At 48.0% G+C, this 20,116-nt stretch overlaps 1 protein-coding gene across 1 annotated transcript in view; it reads right to left on the bottom strand.

Moving 5' to 3' along the window:
• Nucleotides 1-20,116, bottom strand: part of Rftn1 (raftlin, lipid raft linker 1) — a 193,737-nt gene that overhangs the window by 170,089 nt on the left and 3,532 nt on the right. The window contains exon 2 of the mRNA XM_021149367.2: nt 1,745-1,901. Coding sequence (XP_021005026.1) covers nt 1,745-1,889 — 145 coding nt within the window. The 5' untranslated portion in view covers nt 1,890-1,901. The remainder of the gene's footprint in view (nt 1-1,744; nt 1,902-20,116) is intronic.

The raw sequence follows: 20,116 nt of genomic DNA, 5'->3' as shown, positions 1-20,116 counted from the left end.
CTGATCCTAACAGAAGAACAAATGAATTTGATTGCGTAGGCAAAATCAATGTCAGCCCACAATGATGGAACACTTGGAAAAGCCCCTAATCCCCGAGTTCTGATTGGTAAAAATTATAACCGTAACTTGGCTCAGATCTTTACGGGTTTTACGCTTATAAGCCATCTTCCAGCCCTGTACAGGGCTGCCAGAAGAAACAAGGCTCCCAGGTCCTTATGTGGCAGCCCTGATCAATCAGCAGCTGTGCTCTATGGTGTGAATAATACAGGAGTTTGTTGTTTCATGAGTTGCTGTTGTATTCTCCACTTTCTCGTGGCGGACAACAGACACCATGTAATGAAAGTGGGTCTCAAACTCTAAGCTCTTCCACTGATGGGATTAGAAGTGTGAGCAATGCCTCTCCTAGTTATTAAAGAAACACAACCAAGGTGCGAAAACCACAAGAAAGAAAAGCATCCCACAGCTTCAGTGTCTTAGCTGTCCAGGCACTTCCCGCAGATCTTTCTACACAGATAAAGAGCAGAGGTGTCTGCTGGTGTCATGGTGGCCAGGTCTCCAGCAGGGAATGGGACCAGGTGTGGCCTTTAGAGGCATGCTCCCATTGACCACTCTTTCCGGTCAGATCCCACTTCCTGCTGTCTCCACCACCTCCTAGCATAGTGCCCATCATGGAGGAACCAAGTATACAATATATGGGTGTGTGAGCACTGCAAACCTGAACCCTCAAAATGAAAACCCCGATGTTAGTTTGGACAGGCTGACAATGAGAAGGAAGCAATCTGACACAGAAGACACTGAGTTTGGTTTTGATGCTCAGGACGCTAAGTATCTGAGGACCTACTGTGCCATGGTAACTTGAGCATCCTTTACCTGTCATCCCAGGGCCACATCCTGTCCCCTTGGACCTAGGCATTGATTGTGGAAGATGACTTCAGACCCCATCTGTCAGATGAGGCAAAGCTTAGCCAGATTAACAAGAGGGAAATGATGGCCAATGAACTTGGGAGATAGGGGACAGACCAATTAACATAGAGGACATTTTCTTTTACAGGGTTGGCTAACAGAGAGTCTACAAAATACCTGGTCCACAGGCTGAGTTCAGTCCATCCATATGGATTGCCAGTTAGGGTTTTATTGCTCTGAATAGACGCCATGACCAAGGCAACTCTTATAAAGGACAACATTTAACTAGGGCTGGCTTACAGTTCCAGGGGTTCCGTCCATTATCATCATGGCATTAAAACCCAAAACTAAGACAAGCAAGGCAGTGTCTAGGCAGACATGGTGCAGGAGGAGGAGCTGAGAGCTCAACATCTTGATCTGACTGCAGCCAGGAGAGGTTGTCTTCCAAGTAGCTGGAAGGAAAGTCTCAACACCTACCCTCACAGTGACACACTTCCTCCAACAAGGCCACACCTCCTAATAGTGCCACTCCCTGGGCCAAGCACATTCTAAGCACCACAGACTCAGAGCTTTACTTTGTAATTGCCTGCCTGCCTGACTGACTGGTTGGTTGGTTTCTTTGAGCTCATGTCGTCCAGGCTGGCCTGAAGCTCTCTATCCCTCAGGCTCAGCCCCCTGAATGCTCAGGTAACTGTCGTGGGCTGCATCACTCAGGTGTTGCTATTTTAGCCAGCCATTCTCTGGCAGAGGGCTAACTTTCTAGACTGTCTCTTAGACTGTGGGATAGGCCCCATCCTACACTGTGTTCCACCCAGATACCCTCCCAGGACCTTGTACTCACCGGCAGTCAGTGTGGTGAACTCTAGAAAGCAGTACTCATAGGTCACATCTACTTTGGTCTCCACCTGAGGTCTCTTCAGAGTTGAATAAATGTTCCCAGGCCGCTTTTCTTCACGTTTCTCCAGCTTGTTCAAACTGCAACCCATCTTGACAGCTGTCTACAATGTGGAAAGAACCAAGGGCAGATAGAGTTGTTTTGTCATTAATTTTGAAACAGCACAGCACAAAAGACCCCCCCCCAATTTACTGGAGGGATACATCAAAGACCTCAGTGTCTGTGAAATCACAGGTGTGATTTAATACAGCCAGAATATGGGGGACCGGGTCACCTTGTCTCATGAGTACGCATTACCAGACACCCTGGAATAGCTTGGTGACCCCCAAAATGTCCCTGCTTTGTATCTTTTCTCCTCCATCTGAGGAAAATAATACCTCAGAGTAGCTTCCTGCACTATCATCTGTATACGTGATTTTAAAAAAAAAATAGGGCCTAAAAAGCAATACTGTGCATTATGCTGTCAGCCCATCTGCAGAAATACAAGACACATGTCACCTTCCACATGGTTGCTAAGGGAGAATAATAAGTTGTTGTTATAGTCTCTAAACTCTGGCATCCTTTCTCCCTCAACAATAATTATTTAGACAGGAATTGATATTCAAACATCTCAAAAGTAGATGCCCCCTTCTCGTCTTCCTTTTTATTCAGGCCAAATGGCAGGAAATAACTACACACACACACACACACACACACACACACACACACGTGTGCGCACACATTTCAAGTCTTTTCCAACTAAAATGAACTCGACAGAGCCTAACAGGGCCAGAGAGAACTCAAGCTGTACCTACCCATGTTGGAAGATCAGTGGCCTTGGCGTGCCAAGGAGACAGAGAAATGGGAAAACAATAAACAGAGAGCAAGATTCTCTCAGTCTTTGATTGACACCAGTGAAGGTTTCCCATGTATTTGGATAGAATGACATGTAATTCACAACGTGTCTTACTGTGGGAAGGGGGGTCCCCTTTGCACCCTGGGCATGAAGTGTTCCTCCTCTCTGGCACACTGCCCTGCCATGGAAATGCTTCTCTAAAATACAAACTGTCTCAGAATACAACACCACACACACACACACACACACATGCGCACACACAAAAGTGCAGGGACTGCTTCGTCTAAAGACAAGGACTTCCTCTGCTGATCCATTCACAGGGTTCCCAGCTTCCTTTCCACTTCCTTTCCACTTCCTTTCCACTTCCTTTCCACTTTCCATTTGGCAAGTTTCAGAAAAACAAACTGAACTTCAAAAAAAAAAGTAGTAACAGCATGGGAGGGAGCAGGAAGGGGCGAGGTAGGCACAACCACGACCTGCCTCTGCTTTGCAGTAATTAAAAAAGGCAGAGAGAATGGATAGCAACCGGAAGCCTGACTTATGCCTTAATAAGGGGACATTAGTGTCTAAGAGCTGGAGCACATATGATGTATGTGCAGTCTGTGTGAACTGATAACTTGAAAACTACTCGGTCATCCTTTAGACACAACAGCTGATGTGTGTGTCGCTGCTGAAGGAGCCATGCAAAGCAAGCTGCTGCCGTGTGCAAGGGGGGAGCAGAAAGCAATGGTCCTGAGGCTCTCAGTGCTGGGACCAGTACACTGTGACACGGAGGACACTGTGAGCCCAAATCAGGAGTACAAAGAGTCCAGAAATGTCCTTCATTCCTGACCGTTTCTAAGAGTTGAGCCCAGAGGGAAAGGAAGGAGTCTGTGAGCACAGCACAAGGCAGGAGCTTGGAGGAGCTGAGGTGAGCTCTGCTATACAGATTTGGGCATGTGGAGATGTTGGGGACCCTGCAAGAATAAAGGATGAGGGAGAAAAGGAAGGGCAGGCTGTGACATCTGTCATCCTTGGCCTCATAGGTCAGAAGCCAAAGCCACCACTCGCCCAGAATGCCTTTGTGAGTTATAAAGAGCGTGCCCTGTCCTCTGAGGAATGAAGTCCTATGCCAGCTGTGGTGAGGAGGGGAGGGGAGGGGAGGGGAGGGGAGGGGAGGGGAGGAGAGGAGAGGGGAGGAGAGGAGAGGGGAGGAGAGGAGAGGGGAGGGGAGGAGAAGAGAGGAGAGGGGAGGGGAGGGGGAGGGGAAGGGAGGGAAGGCTAGACCTAAGCCCCTACTTAACCGCTGTGAGTCACCTTCACAACTGAGGGTCACACTGCTGCATCAGTAGGGGAAAAAAAGCCAAGAGGGTGACATTCCAACTGGTCATGACTCCCCTAGATGCACAGGCAGAGAAGTGTGGCGAGGAGGTTTCTCAAGCAAGAGAAAAAGATGTAAAGACAGCCAGGGCCCTGAGAAGCACAGATGACAACGAAATCTATCTGTTCCTCAGCACATTCAGAGTATGAAGAGATCCTGAGGCTGGGTGAGCTACCTGTGGAATGCTTGTACAGTGTGCTGGCCAGCCAGCTCCGACTCTCTCACTGAACAGAGCTTATGTTGCTACAACGCTCACCAAAGCAGAGCTGGGAGGAAATGCTTCTCTCTCTCTCTCTCTCTCTCTCTCTCTCTCTCTCTCTCTCCAGCTAACAGGACTCATTTCTCACACCACTATGCTCTGCAGACCTTATCCACTCCCCCTCCCCCAGATCAGCCAGGAAAAGAGAAAATACCCAGCAGCTTTCTTTAGACAGCCCCAGCGAGCATGGTACAGTGTGGATACACACAGATGACCAAGGAAGTCATCTAGTGTATTGCTCGCCAGGAAAATGGCAGAAGGGTCACAGGGAGAAAGACAGAACAGCCCCTTATACGGGTTAGGGACCCTACTTGGAATATTCAAAGCCTGAAACCTTTTGAGAGATGATGTGGGGAAGTGGTGGGTCTCAGAGCATTTAGGACTTTGGAATTTCACAAGAGGAACTCAACTGGGGAAGTCTATGTTAAGATCCCCCAATTCAAGATTCTGAAATCTGAACTGATTCGATCTCCAAGAATAAGGGATTCTGAGTCGGTGCCAAGTGCTGGTGAGCATACAGAGCTGTTCAAGACTCGATGTAACTCTTTTGTTTGCTTTAAGTACTTACTTTAAATTGTGTGTGTGTGTGTATTTGCTTACATGTATGTCTGTGCACTGTGTGCATGGCTGGAGCCCGTGGAGGCCAGAGAGGGGGGTGAGACTCTCTGTAAACAGGATTACAAGCAGTTGTAAGTTGCCATGTGCACGCTGAGAACCAAACCAACCTGGGTCCCCTGCAAGAGCAGAAAGTGCTCTTCACTGCTGAGCCATCTCTCCAGGCTCCATTTCATTCTTTAGCTGTCTGTTTTATAATAGAGTACAGCAAGATTTTGCATAAAATATTCCTAGTCAATATCTCTTATATTAATAAATGCTGCCAAACCATGTCACCAGTGAGTGCTTTTACATCTTCAAAATGAAAAAAAAAAAAAAAAACAAAATGAATAAAACAGTACAACCCAAAGCAAATGGAATTCTCCTGCTTATTCTGCTAGTGAGATAGTCTGGGGGCGTGGCAAATGGTAGTCTGTGGGAAGGTTGTGTGGATTCTCTCCAGATCTGTGACCTTGGAGCCACTTCTATACATGGGAGTACACTCATGCACGGAGATTCAGAAACTAAGGAGTTCACGGGACAGCATGGCTCCGTCCCAGTCAGTGTTCTTTTGCTGTAAAGACACCACGACCACGGCAACTCTTTAAAATGAAGCATTTGATGGGAGGCTTGCTTACAATTCGGAGGTTTAGTCCATTATGGTCATGCTGGGAAGTGTGGCGGTATACAGGCAGACATGCTGCTGGAGAAGTAGCTGAGAGCTCTACATCTGGATCCGTAGGCAGTAGGACGAGAGAGCAACAGTGGGCCTGGCTTGGACTTTGGAAACCTCAAAGTCCTCCCCCAGTGACAAGCTTCCTCCAGCAAGGCCACGCCCCCTAGTCCTTCTCAAGCAGCTCCACTTCCTGATGACTCAGCATTCAAACACATGGGCCAAATGGAGGCCATTCTTTCTTTTTTTTTTTTTCTTTTTTTTTTTTTTTTTTTTTGGTTTTTCGAGACAGGGTTTCTCTGTGTAGCCCTGGATGTCCTGGCACTCACTTTGTAGACCAGGCTGGCTTCGAACTCAGAAATCCACCTGCCTCTGCCTCCCGAGTGCTGGGATTAAAGGCGTGCGCCACCACGCCCGGCTGGCCATTCTTATTCAAACCACCACAGTGACTGAACCCAAAGAAGCAGATAAGGAGGTAGGGGTAACAATGACACGAACACCCACACACACACACACACACACACACACACACACACACACATGATGATGACCACCACCACATATTAAAATTCCTCAAAAGAAAAGCCACACTCTAGTGCCACAAGCTAGAACCAGCCATCCTGGGGCACAAAGTGGGCTGCTGGGTTTGTCCAGTCAGCAACCTGTTTGTTTAATTGCATTACTTAGCTTTCACTAAAAGTTCAAAACTACATAAAAGGTTTCTTTGTAAACGCACACAACGTGTGCAACATCCCTACAACATGAAGCAAGACACAGCATTGCCTACCCAGTGGCTCCAAGCCTTCCTGAGTAAAAAGCAAAAGCGACGTTCAGAGCAGGTGTGGTCATCAGGCACTGTGTGCACAGCAGAGCGTGGAAAAGGAAGGCTCTCTACCGCAGACACAGGTGTGTGTTCTGCACAGCCCAGGACCCACAGGCACAGGCGGAGGAGAACACAGAAGGCAAGCAAAGAAAAGTGACCAGCTGGCGGGAAGTGAAGTGGGGCCTCACCTATGCCACCTCAAGCTCTCCACCAAGCTCTGAATTTGTTTATCAGAGCTGTCGTGTGTGTGTGTGTGTGTGTCTGTATGTGTCTATGTGTGTGTGCCACTGTGTGTGTCTGTGTCTGTCTGTGTGTGTATGTCTATGTGTGTGTGTCTATGTATCTGTATGTGTCTATGTGTGTGCCACTGTGTGTGTGTCTGTCTGTGTGTGTATGTCTATGTGTGTGTGTGTGTCTGTGTCTGTCTGTGTGTGTATGTCTATGTGTGTGTGTGTGTGTGTCTGTGTATCTGTATGTGTCTATGTGTGTGTGCCACTGTGTGTGTCTGTGTCTGTCTGTGTGTGTATGTCTATGTGTGTGTGTGTCTGTGTATCTGTATGTGTCTATGTGTGTGTGCCACTGTGTGTGTCTGTGTCTGTCTGTGTGTGTATGTCTATGTGTGTGTGTCTGTGTATCTGTATGTGTCTATGTGTGTGTGCCACTGTGTGTGTCTGTGTCTGTCTGTGTGTGTATGTCTATGTGTGTGTCTGTATGTGTGTGTCTGTGTGTCTGAGTGAACTGGGGCATGCAAGTATAGACACACCAGTGCCAGTGCACATGTGCACGCAGAGGCCGGAGGCTACCGTCAGGTGACAGGTGCCCTCTATCACCCTCCCTGTTATTTTTTGAGACAAGATCCCTCACTGAACCTGGAGCTCCATGATTGGCTAGAATGGCTGGCCAATGAGCATCAGGGATCTGAACAGCAAGCACTTCGCTGACTTAGCCACCTCCCCAGCTCTGGAACTATCCAGAAAACTACAAATGTATCTTCATGGGAAAGATAGTGAATGAAATTCCTGGCAGCCACTATTAGTATGATTTAATTTCATCTATAATTTTTCTACTTAATTTAAATATACAGGACAACCAGGTATCGAGAAGCCGAAATCAGAAAAACATCCAAATCACAAGTTGGATTTTCAGGTTTCAACCCAATGCCGCTAACTCTCTGCCCAGATATATCCCCAAAAGGACATTGGTGTCAGAGGACTCTAGCTAAATCATTCATCTCTTTAAACGCAGAGAGGACAGAGTCCAGCCCAGCAGCACACTGGGTCTTTGGAGTCTCAAACTTATGTAGCTCACTTCTTGGGAGTGTGTGCACCTGCTTTTGAGGAACGACTGTCTCTGGATCGAGGGCCCCTCCTGCCCCCAGACACTACTCTGCTCTTCCTGGATCTTTCCTAAATTTCCTACCTCTGTCAAAACAGGAACAAGGCAGGCTTTACTCGCTCTTACTCCTACTCTCCCAAGCAGGTCAGAAAAACCTCACTCTCGAGGAGGGGATGGAAGGTCTAGTGTGGCTTAGCCACCTTTGTAAATTATCCAGGCACCAAAAGGTGTTCATGCCAGAATCCTCAAGTGACAGAGCAACCTTCGAGCACAGCAAAGGGTCACGGGGAGAGTCTGGGGAGGGGCACGAATGTTAGGGAAAGACTCCATATTTGCACACTCCTTGTGACTGGACACACCAGAGGGGCTGGGCAGGGAGGGTCACCTAAAACCCATCTCCCTCAGGGCAAGATCTCCTGGAAGCCAGACTCCCAAGTCCGATGACACACCTTAAATTGACAGTGGTGTGCCTGTTGCCTCTCAGAGCCCCAGTTCTGTGACTGTCCGGCCTGGAGCCTGAGTACCAGCTCCCAGACCCAGCTAAGACACTAGGAGCCTCACAACACCTGCTCTTAGAATCCACACACCATCCACCAGGAGCCCAAGGAACGCCAGAGCTCATCCAAGCTTTCCAGATTGAGACCACAGGCAGTGTGTACAGCCAGCACGGTGGCTGGTGCTATCCTGCGAGCCAGGGCCTGAGATCGGAAGTCACAGGTCACACTTGGAAAGCTGCCATGTTTCCAGGATGGGTTGATTATAAAAGCATTGAGAGACCCGCTGTGAGGTGAGTTTTCATCTGTCTAGGACTGACACCCCTGGAGCCAGGCTGTGGGTGAAGGCTGTGTTGCTGGCCAAAGCCTTACATCAGCTAGGAGGCCGGCTCACACAACGCAACAGGTATGATGGAGAAAGCAACCCCTGGGAGACCAGCAGCCATCCTCACCACCAGGTAGCACTGTCACTCCATGTTCAGGAGCAGCACTGCTAGCTATACCCTGGCTGACTCTCCTGCTATGGCTTGTTTCCAAAAAAGACACAGCCTGTGGAACACCTGCACTTGGGAGGCTGAGGCAGGAGGATTGCTATGAGCTCAGCCCAGAATACAAAGCAGTTACCGGGGAACCAAAGCTACACAGATAAAAATCAATTGTTTCCGAGGAATCTTCTATGCTTTATGGCCCAAGGTGTCCCCAAGGTTTCCCCTTCCAGATCCTTGCCGTCACCCCAGGAAGTCACCGCTCCTTGCTCAGTATACGAGCAAACCACTGCATCCACTTTGATAAGACAGTCATTCAAGGGTCTACTTTCTTTTCTGTGTCTCAGAAGGCATCCCTGTGACCGTGTGTACAGATCTCCCTAGCAGAGGGGCCAAGACTTCCCATGAGAACTTCTAAGAAAAGGAGAGGGAGAGGGAGAGGGGGAGGGGGAGGGGGAGGGGGAGGGGGAGGGGGAGGGGGAGGGGGAGGGAGAGGGAGAGGGAGAGAGGCTCTTCTTCCCACTCCTGTGGTGAATGGAGGAAACAGCCCAAGCCCCAAGTGATCTGGTTCCCTACAGGGGCTAGAAGTTTTCTATGGAGAAATGAGGCTCTCTGCCCCTTACTGCAGGGCAATGTTGAGCTTCACCAGTGACCTCAAAGGATGGCATTCTACAGTCAACTCTTCTGTGACCAAGGCCGCATCAGGGTTACTGTGGTAGCCAATGGACCAGCTCTGCCTAGGAGATATGGGCTCTTGAGGGAAGGAATTTAGGTTCCAACTCTGTCCAACCTTCCACCAACTCAACACACCTTTCATGCTAGCTTTAGGTTGGTCATTAGCACACCCAGAACTAGAGAGAGCAGGCCCTGCCCTTTTTTTTTTTTTTAGAAGTCAGAAGTCATCTGTGAAAAAGAGACAGGCGTGGTGCAGAACACAGGGTGCTGGAGAAACCAAAACATGAACATGTCCCCACAACCAGATGATACAGAGCAGGGACGGGGTTGAATGACCCTTGTTATTTTCAGTGTTGGGATTGTTACTTCACAAGCATGTCTGATTGGTTTCGGATATGCTTTCCAACATGCCTGGGAGACACTGGTGCCCATTCAACTAGGATGGCCTTCAGCTGTGGCTTCTGCGAGCTACAGCGTCTGCAAGCTGTCATTCAGGTTCGCTTTTCCGGCTCGTGCCCAGACTTAAACAATGGGGCAATCAACCCAGTTATACCTCCAAATACAAACTGGTTTGGTAAACAGCAGTTCTCACTTGCCAAGTTGCCACCAATCCAAGACAACTTGAAAAGCTAACTTTAACAAATGCTCATTTCTGGTGACGGCTGACAGAGGTAGGGCCATGGCGGGCCTCTGCTGCTGAGACTTGAGTGTTCATGGTATCCTTCAATCACTCAAAGTAAGAAAGAAGGATCCTAATTAAGAAACCCTTACAGGAAAACCTCTCTTTTCAACCAAGAAATAGCAATGAAAACTTGAAACCTCTGTCACCTATTCCAATGGTGTTAACTGTTGTTGCCTGGCAAATAGTCTAAGAGGGTAAATAAGATGAAACTTTACCTATTTTGGGCACTCATGATCCAAGGCCAAAGGCAAAAACAATCGTGACAGTAAGATTATATGGCACCAGCGCCTGAGGTACCACGCGTTTATTTGTGTGTAAGATCCATTTTTCTCTCTCTCTACCTGGATCATGTGTTGCTAGAACATTCCTCTGGGGGTCTCCATCATGGGTGAAGTTCCAGGTATTCTATATTGAGCATGCATTTTTCTTCCCAGTGGAAATGATAAGGACAGTTCTCGAGCTAGCCCTCAGTGCCTCCCGTGTTGGACTCCCCTCTCACGGGGCATACAGCTTGCCCCACTAGCCACTGGGTACTGCAGAAATAACAGCAAGTTGTGAGGCTGGGCTGTGGAACCTGGGTTCCACCTTGCTCTCAAGTCATTCACCCTGAGCACAACCAGATGCCATGCTGTAAAGACACATCCTTGACCCTGTAGCATGTTCCCACGGCAGGGAACTGGAAGCCACAGTATCAGCTCAGCATCATCACACAGAGAGATGGTCTTCTTTACCATAAATCACTTCTGCCTGGCCAACCTGTATTTTACTGTTTTTTTCCTTGGGGTGCTGAGGATGGAAGCTGGGCCCTCTGCAATCCAGGAAGTGTTCTACCACTGGTCTACACTTTAGCCCCCTGCCCCTAATGTCCTGACTGCAACCTCGGGGCAGACCTTGAGTCAGTCCCTCTGGATTTTCTGTTCATGGAGTTCTGTGAGATCGTGAGTGTTTGTCCTTTCAAGCTCGATTTAGGAACAATACGCTACACATTCCTGAAGTGGAAATTTCTAGTTTCTTCGGAAACTCAGTTGTATCACGGAACGCTTTTCCGGAAACTGCTGAAGCTGACATGTGAAAGAGTGTGTTGCTGGAGCAGACGCATGACGTTCTTCCAGAAGCTGTCTTGTGAAAGGGCATGCGATGTTTCGCTGGAGTGGATGCTTGAGAGGGGGTGCGATGTTTAGGAAGAGTATAAATATAACCCACAGACGGTGAGAGGATTCCCTTGCATCGGTTCGCCTTGCAACACTCTGCTGGTCTTCACTGATCTTCACCTGTCATGACTTCATTGAGATAAACGTGCCAAAGAACTTCTCATGGTATTTGGGCTGCTTCCTGTGGCTTCCTCAGACTCCTGCTGATTCAGCAAACTCATGTCGGTTCAGCCTTACGGTATTGGTATCTTACCTTACGGTATTGGAACTGCCACCACCGATTTGTGTTTGATGCTTTGGATTAGACCACTGATATCCTGACAATGAAGATAGAAGCCACCCCAAAGAACTATTTCTAAACAGGTCCACAACCCCTGTTTCCTATTAACTTTTCTTTTCACCTATTTCTGGTAGGTGGGCTAGAAGGGAGACTGAAGCGTTTAAGATCCATATTAAAGAAGGTTTTTTTTTTTTTTTTTTTTCTAAATAAGCCTACATATTCCTAGATGGTGGATGCAGGAAGCCCTGCTCCTGTGTGACAGGCCATAGAGTGGTGCACCAGAGCTGCCAAGGTTCGAGAGCAACTGGATACAAAACAAAAAGGACCTAATTCCATGGTGTTCCTATTTAAAACACACACACACACACACAGAGAGAGAGAGAGAGAGAGAGAGAGAGAGAGATTACTATTCAAATGCATCCCAATGTATCACCTACCATCCTGGGATGAGGGTTGCTCTATCTCCAGCACTCCAAGAAAAACAACAAAATAGATGTTGGCAGGCAAAAGTGACTGTAGGGTGAAAGAGACCATCCCTCTATGTGATGCTGAGCTGATGTTTGACATAGGGAGGAAGGGTCTCAGTTCCCTGCCATGGGGACATGCTACAGGGCCAAGGGTGTATCTTTACAGTATGGTATCTGGCCCTGCTCAGTATGAATGATTGGAGAGCAAGAAGAAACCAAGGTTCCACAACCCAGCCTCACCATGCACTTGCTGTTATTGCTACAGCTTCCAATGGGCTACAAGGGTAAGCTGTCGACTTAGCATCCAGGTTAGAAACAGACACTGTGGGGGGAAACTGAGTCCTCCCCAACCTTCCAACTCACTCTAATTCCCAAATAATGAGACCCAGGAACTCCAGATCTCTGCTAAGCCCTGAACCTAGGCAAGAGAAGCAGTCAGGAGCACAGCTCTTGATCTCCACTTCTGATCTCTGGAACCAGTTTCTGCCTCAGACACCCTTTCTAGGTTCTTTTGCCATCTGCCCATATGCGCTCACACCCCTATCCAGAAATTGTTCCTCCTATTTTATTCTCCTCAAATTATCCTAATTATATACTGCTCAAGACATATGAAGGTTATAGGTGGCACCCCAGTGCCCCTACTTGGGTTCAACAAGGGCAGACCTTCCACCCTGTTTGTTTCTCACATTTAACTGTTTTGCAGAAAGATAACACGTGGAGTTCAGCTCCTATGAGTTTATCATCTCTCTGTCCTGTGGCCCCTGCCTTGACTTTCACCCTACATGTGATACCCACAGCCGCCAACAGCAGGAATTCCACTTTGCTTAGCACAGGCTGGAGGAGGTGTCCTTAGTGTTTCTGTATGCTTCCAGGGGCAGCCCTAGGCTACACAAATTCCTAACAGTATCATTTGTTAACTGCTAGAAACTCAAACAACTTAATGTGCCTAACCTAGTAACTAGAGCCTTTGGGAATGTAGTATACTTGTTGGAATGAATATATATGAAGGAAAGAAATCTGCCCCTTCCCAAGGGATGCTATTTATTTACGGCCTCCTTCCTAGAAGCCAGGGGCCACTCAGCTTCCCAATCTTCAGTCAAAGTCACACTGGAGGCCACCACCTTAATAATGTTCTGTTCCACAGTCATTTCCTTAGCAACCACCCCAAAGTTCAATGTTACGTGATGTCAATCCAGGAAGGGTTTCTCTTAGATATTGCTGGGTTCCCTTTAAAATGACAAAATATCCTTTTCCCTCCCACAGTAACCTCACTGTTGCTGTGGCATAAAATCCAGGATTCCAAAATACAGTATTGTTGCATGTCATCAAAAATAAACATTCACACCACCATCTCTTTCTTAGCAACCCTGCCCCTTCTTGCCATAAACGAATCTGCTTGATAAAATCTCCCCTCCCCACACAACTCCCCAGACAGCTGTCTCTGACTCCAGAAGGCATTCTGTGACCTGGCACTTTCGTACCACTGTAGAATGCGTTCCAAGGAGAAGCAGACAGCTTGCCTCAAAGGCTTGCTCTTTCTTTACATCTGCCGTAGCTCCATTGCCTGGGAGCAGCCAAGCTTAACCCCACAGGGAACATCTGTCTTGTACCATGCTCAAACACATCTGGTCCAGCGGCCAAAAGCTAGAAGATGCTTCAACTCCTGGACTCACTAGCCAAGCCCACCTGCCATGCCACAGACAGTCAAAACCTTCCAGGAATTGGCCTTCTTCTCACCATTTGACTTCCATTACCAGCCTTTGGAGACTGGCGCTCCAGTACCAGAGAGGCAACTCAGAGAGTGATCATATCCAGCCTAGAGGCCCGGCTGCCTTCCCCTTCTCTAGCCCCATCTCTCATTGTGGACCATGACCTCCATTTATATAAGGCCAAGCCATTGCTTGCTGGTATACATACCCAGAGACCTCCCACTCCAAACCCTTTGTCCACAGAAGCACCACTTGGAAGTCCTTCTTCTTTCCCTTCCACTGGAACCTTCAAATATACCCAGCATTCTCAAAAGAAAACTGGTAGGACATGAGATTTGGAGGTGGGTAGATTGATTCATTTTAAGGGCTGACTCATTGGCTTACAAGCCCAAACATCCCAGGATAAACTCAGAGGCCCCAAAGAGCTACTGTTGAGGTCCTCCATCCCAGCACAACCTCTCATCAATACATTCCCCAGCCCACATTCTACCTTTTACTCTGAAATGGGGTCCCACTGAGCTATCTGGTGCTTCATGGACTTTTCCTAGAGCAATATAAGCCTCTGCTGTTCCCAGGCACGGCAGTAACTCACCCACACCCAGCTCAGTGAAGCAATGAGTGTACTGGGCCTCCTTAAGGGAGCACAGGTGACCTCCAAACAGCTGCAATTCTGAAGAATCCCCTATCGCCAGGGGTGGAATCCCTGACCACTTAACCTCCCACACTCTGTAGATTTTAGCACATCTAGAGACCACACACAGTCATGGGCCGAATGACATGCAGCTAAAAATGGGGAAGGAGGTACCAGAGGAGGTGGTTTGAATCTCCAGCAAAGGTTTAGTGAGGACATCCCCTAATAAAAGGACGCCAACGGGCCCAGTCTTGTGAGTGTCTTCAATCAGTTTCTTATAGAGAACTGAGCTGCTCAGATTAAGATTGTAATAGTTCTTATACTCAGAGGACAGCCTTCCAGAGTGCCCAGGTTGAGCCTGAACTCATGAATAGCCTAGGCTGGTCCTGAACATGTGATCATCCTGCCTTAGCCTTCTAAGGATTACAGGCCTGGACCCTTAGCATACTGATACTGCTGTCTCAGAGCAAGGGCTGCCCAAAGGCAGAATTCCTTCCAGCTTGGAGTACCTAGTATTTTCTCTTAAAGTCTTCAACTGATGAATGAAGCCCACACACACTATAAAGGGCAGCCTGCTGTTCTCAGAAATCTGCCAATTTCAGCATCAATCACATTGAAAAGCTCCTGCAGGAAGATCCAGACTTGTGTTGGAACAAAAATCAGGTACCACCATCCAGCCAAAAGGACACAAAATAAGCCACCACCCTTACTACGAGGCCAGCGAGACTGCCTTTTCCCCCAACCAATATCCTGAGCACCACTGTGGATGAAATATGTTGGCCATGACAAAATAAAACAAAAGGGGACATATTGTGTAGGTTATTGTCCTCTGAGTCAACAGCCAGGGCCATCTTGTACAGAGTGGCTGCGACTGTTTGCAGATGACTCTCGGGACAGGACCTGGTGAGGACTATCAGAAGTATGGGGTTAGGGGTTGGGGGTCATTAGATCATCCCTTCCCTGAGATTCTAGGCACCCCTTCTACACTTCTGTCTCAACTGTCTGTAATTATGCCCCAACTGTGTGTGGTCTGGGGGGGTCACAGACTATACCTCCATGTCAATGAACTGAAACACAGTCTCTATTGCTGCAGCTGTGGAGAAGCTGTCATCCATGCTGGGGTGAGTCTCTCCAGTGGCATGGATCTTTAAGGGTAATCCCTTACCCTTGCTCTGTAGGTAACCAGATAGAATAATTAGTTCACAAAGCTAGCCTTAGGTGGAATGGTACTTTGGTCTGTCATTGGTGCCCTATCTGGAGTGAGTAGCTGCTTGCATCTCCCCAGGAAATGTTCAGACACTTCCTCCCATGGAGTGTACCTTAAAGAGCACAGAAATGGAGAATAGATCTATAAAGAAAACTGATAAAAACCCAATCCTCAAATATGTCAAGTAGAAAAAGAAGACAGCAATCACAGGGGAAGGAAGGAGGTGGCATTGCGAATCACACCACAAAGGAGGTGGCAGAGAGGTCCCCAGGATAAGGAGTGGTGGCCCAGGCATAGCGGTAAAATCGTAATCGAGTTGGGGTTTGAAGCAGACACTGCCTGTGGGAGGCTGGGCACAGTGTATGAGGTCAGACCGAACTGTGAGCCTGGTCTAGGCTGAAGGATCCCCCACCCCCAGGGGAACGAAGCTGGGAGATGTAAGTCAGTTGACTATGATGTCAGCAACGGGGGAGAACAGCTGACTCCGAGGAGGCAAAGCAAAAGCCAAAGTCTGGGTGTGTTCTCAAGGGGACCTGTGGTGGCAAGTGGGCTGAAGCAGAAGTGGGGAGCAGCCAGTCCCAAGAGGAGCATGAGGCAGTCAGAAATGAGTTAACTGCTTCTGCTGTGGAATGTCCAAAAAAAAAAAAAAAAAAACAGCAGGTGCACCAGTCTGGAGCTTTGGTGGCACTCACTCCTGTAGGACAGTGGCCTCCTCAAAGGCAGTTGGCAAGCCTTCATCCCTCCATGGCCAGCCCTAGGAGAGCAGTTAGTAGCGGTTCAGCCACAGTGAGAAATCTACAGAGGGCAGAAAGGGGCCTTTGAAATAGAGCCCTGTGGCTCTAAAGTTCACCTTACTACTACAACTACTATGAATACTGTTGTTGTTGTTGTTGTTATTACATTTTATTCACTGGAAGGTGGCATTGCCACAGTATGCACGTGGCGGTCAAAGGATAACTGCAGAAATCAGCTCTCTCTTACCACTATACGGGTCCTGGGGAATCAAACTCAGGTCATACAGGTTTACTAACAGATGCCTCTAACCCCTGAGCCATCTCGACAGCCCAAGTTCACTTTCCTAACAGTCTAGCCCAGGGTTTGGGGACACAGGTACATGTGCCAGGGTGCCTATGTCAAATCCTGATGACCCTACTTCCGAGATGTGACTTCAAGGAAGCCCTGGAATCTGTGAAGAGAGACGAACGGAACACCTACGTCTACAGTGACAACTATATAAAAGAGAGTCGAGCTGTGCTGAACGCAGGTTGAAATCCCTCAGCTGTACAGAATGAGAATATAAACGTTACCCAGGGGACACTGTGGACATGGCTCAGTGGTAGAGCACTTGCCTCTCATGCACAAAGCCCCATTACCATCCCTAATACCATTAAATAGATAGAGAAGTGTTAACCATTCAGTACAATATTAGTATTGTTTGTTATCCATTATAAGGATTCATGGAACCTGGTGTGGGTTACTATATTACACTGAAAGAGTGCTTATAAAGCATCAAAAGATATATGCACACACACACACACACACACACATACACACACGGGGGGGGGAGAGAGAGAGAGAGAGAGAGAGAGAGAAAGAGAGAGAGAGAGAGAGACCCTCCCTCCTTTGAGACAGGGTTTCTCTGTGTATCCCTGGCTGTCCTGGAACTCTGTAAACCAGGCTGGCCTCAAACTCAGAGATCCTCTGCCTCCTGCATGCTGGGAGTAAAGGTGTGCGCCACCACTGCCCAGCACCACAAACCCTTTCTAATTTGAGAAAGGATTTAAATGGATGAACCTGCACTTTCTATTTCTGAAATATGAAAATCCGTGGAGTTGACACATTCCATTAGCCATTCTGTGACGAACCAAATCTCTTTATACCCAGCTTCATGCATAGCAGCTATCACAACACCCTCAAATCCACACACTATGAAAGCTAGTCTGCCAAGTATAAAGGGCTCCCCAGCACAAGGTGAAGTGGGAAGCAGGGTGCTTATGCACACATGCACACACAACAACACAACTGAAGCTGGTCACCCCCTACAAAGCCCCACACACACACACCATGCTGACTCTGAAGAGATGCAGGACAGGAAAATGAGGTATTTCATGTGCAGGAGCCAGAGGAAGTCATCAGCTCTTGACTGAAAAGTGTGGAAATCTCTGATCCAGGATTATGAAGCAGATGGGCCAGTCAGCTTCACGCACAGTGACAGGCTCAGTTTGTCTCAATCTGGCCATGAACACCTAGGACTGGAGTCCCCAAACAAACCTTTAAGTCTCCCAGATGATGTCTCTGCCTCAGCGCTGGCAGGTGGCCATCCCTAAAGAAGTGACCTGATTTCCTAGCTCTTTGGTTCTGGCCTAGTGAGAGCGATTTCCCTCTCTGAATTCAGCCCAGGTAGGGAGTAATTCACACAAATGCATATTTAAAAGCTGGACCAGATTCTTATTTGGTGAATAAGGAATTAACAGGACTCAAGCGGGGACTCTGAACCGCCTGCCGTACTGATCCTTCAAGAAAATATGTCTTGATAAAATATGCAACGATAATAATGAAAAGCGCCTTCGGGGCCCAGGAGACAAGAGAAACTGGAATCTATGTCAGAAATGGATGTGAATGGGAGAAGAGTTATCACGAAAAACAACCCCCTCCCCAAATCCTCGGAAGGGTAAACATAAAAGAAACGCCTGCCAAAACACATCCCTGTCAAAGAATGAGCCCAAGTCCTTGGTACCAACTCTCTGCCACCTCGTCTCATCTGAAGGCCAAGGAAATCTGCACAGCAGAGAGCGACTGTCCCATTCTGCCCTCAGATTGACTGTCTCACAGAGCTCACAGAGTGGCAGACATGGCTCCAGTGGCCACACTTGTCTCTGGACACTTGAACCGTAGCTAGCTCTCCTGAAGAAGTGCAGCCTGCTTTCACTGGACTTTGACTCATTTAGACACACGTGTGACAGCCACGTGTGGCGAGTGGCTACTGGATTCCACCCATTCGATAAAATCACAACCCAAATTGATCCTTACTTCACTTCTTCAAAACAAAAGGTATTCAGTCAGATGTGGAGCCACACACCTTTAACTCCCTCACTCAGGAGGAAGAGGCAGGCGGAGCTTCGAGGTCAAGGCCAGTGTGGTCTCTAGAGCAGTTCCAGGACAGTCAGAGCTACACAGAGAAACTCTGTCTCAAAAACAAACAAACAAAAACCAGCAACAAAACAAAAATAACGGCTCTGGGAACTAAACTCAAGTCATCAGGTTTTTGAGACAAGCACCTTTACCTGCTGGGCCATCTCGCTGGCCCTTGATTTGGTTTTTGAGTTGGGGGCTCCTTTTTAGCTCAGGCTAGCCTTGAACTCTGCACTGTCCTATCTACAGCTCCTAAGTGCCAAGATTACAGGTCATGTGTCACCGGGCCAAGCATCACAGTCAGTACTTCTCTACAAGTCCCAACGGTGCGGCACTCTAGGCCTGTAAGACAAAAGTACATAAAACACTGGAGGAAGTGACTCTGGTGTGCCATTTCCTGTCATTTCATTCTGACGGCCCCAGTGACATTTCTATTACACTGTTGTGTCTTTGCATACTGTCAACTTCCAGATCATTCTGCATTTGCTAAACTTGAGCGCCACAGTCTCTTCCTTCAATGTTTTGGGAACACTGGAAAGTAAACCCAGGGCCTACTGAGCTTCACCGCTGTCACTCGTCCTGAAGAGGACTCAGATGGCAGGGCACGCATAAAGTGCTGAGCAGCCACTAGCAACTAGCCTAACACCTAACATTTTGCTAATAACAATGGCAAAATCTGTCATGGAATAGGATGGTTCTACAATACTGAAGTTGTTCTAGGTCCAAATATACCATATCCATCCCGCACCCTAGGAGAACCACCGACTGACAGACAGTTGTGAATGTGACATCATAGGACCTTGATCTCTCATCATCCACTGTCAAGATGGGCAGCTCAGTTCTCTAGTAGATGTCCGCTGTGTCCCTTCCTCGTGACCTCTGTCACACATATTTACTATACATGGCAGAGCCCCCTGACCTTCTCCAATATCTCGAGACTGAACATGGGTCATCTGTCCCCTGAGAAACGTGGTCAGTACTGAGACACCGTGAAGGCCATGGAAACATTTCACTGTCTGTTTCACAGTTCCTGTCTCCCGGATCACCCTATGTCAAGCCCTGCTCCAGTTCCCACAGAGAGGGACTACAGTGGGAAGGGCCTCTGAGAGGCCACGCGACTTTTCTCAGTAATAAGATGGGTAATGCAGGACTCTATTTCTCACAAAAAGGGCAAATCACACTCTCAGCGAAATTGCTCTATGCTTATGCACCCCAACTCTGCCTGCCTCCCAGAGGAAATGCAGGTGGCTGTCCACAACGGTGACATCCAAAGGGTATTGCCACCAAGCACAGGGTATTTCATATCAGCACACCCATTGGCCCAGAATCCCCTCAGGAATTTCTAGGCAGAAGTTCAGGGAGATTCTGTGAAACTTGGGGGTTGGGCTTGTTTATTTGTTTGTTTGTTTTGCTTTGTGTTTTTCTTTTTATAGAAAGCACTCAGTGGAGATTGTTCACAATCTCACGTCTATTCCCCTACAGACATCCCTTCTATGTCGATCTATAAAGATGCAGCATTCATCTTA

Source organism: Mus caroli, unplaced genomic scaffold (assembly GCF_978045245.1).
Source record: "Mus caroli unplaced genomic scaffold, Mus_caroli_1 scaffold_18, whole genome shotgun sequence".
Taxonomy (NCBI): Eukaryota; Metazoa; Chordata; class Mammalia; order Rodentia; family Muridae; genus Mus; species Mus caroli.
Note: the sequence above shows the minus strand (reverse complement) of the source record. Positions and strands in the feature narration are given on the sequence as shown.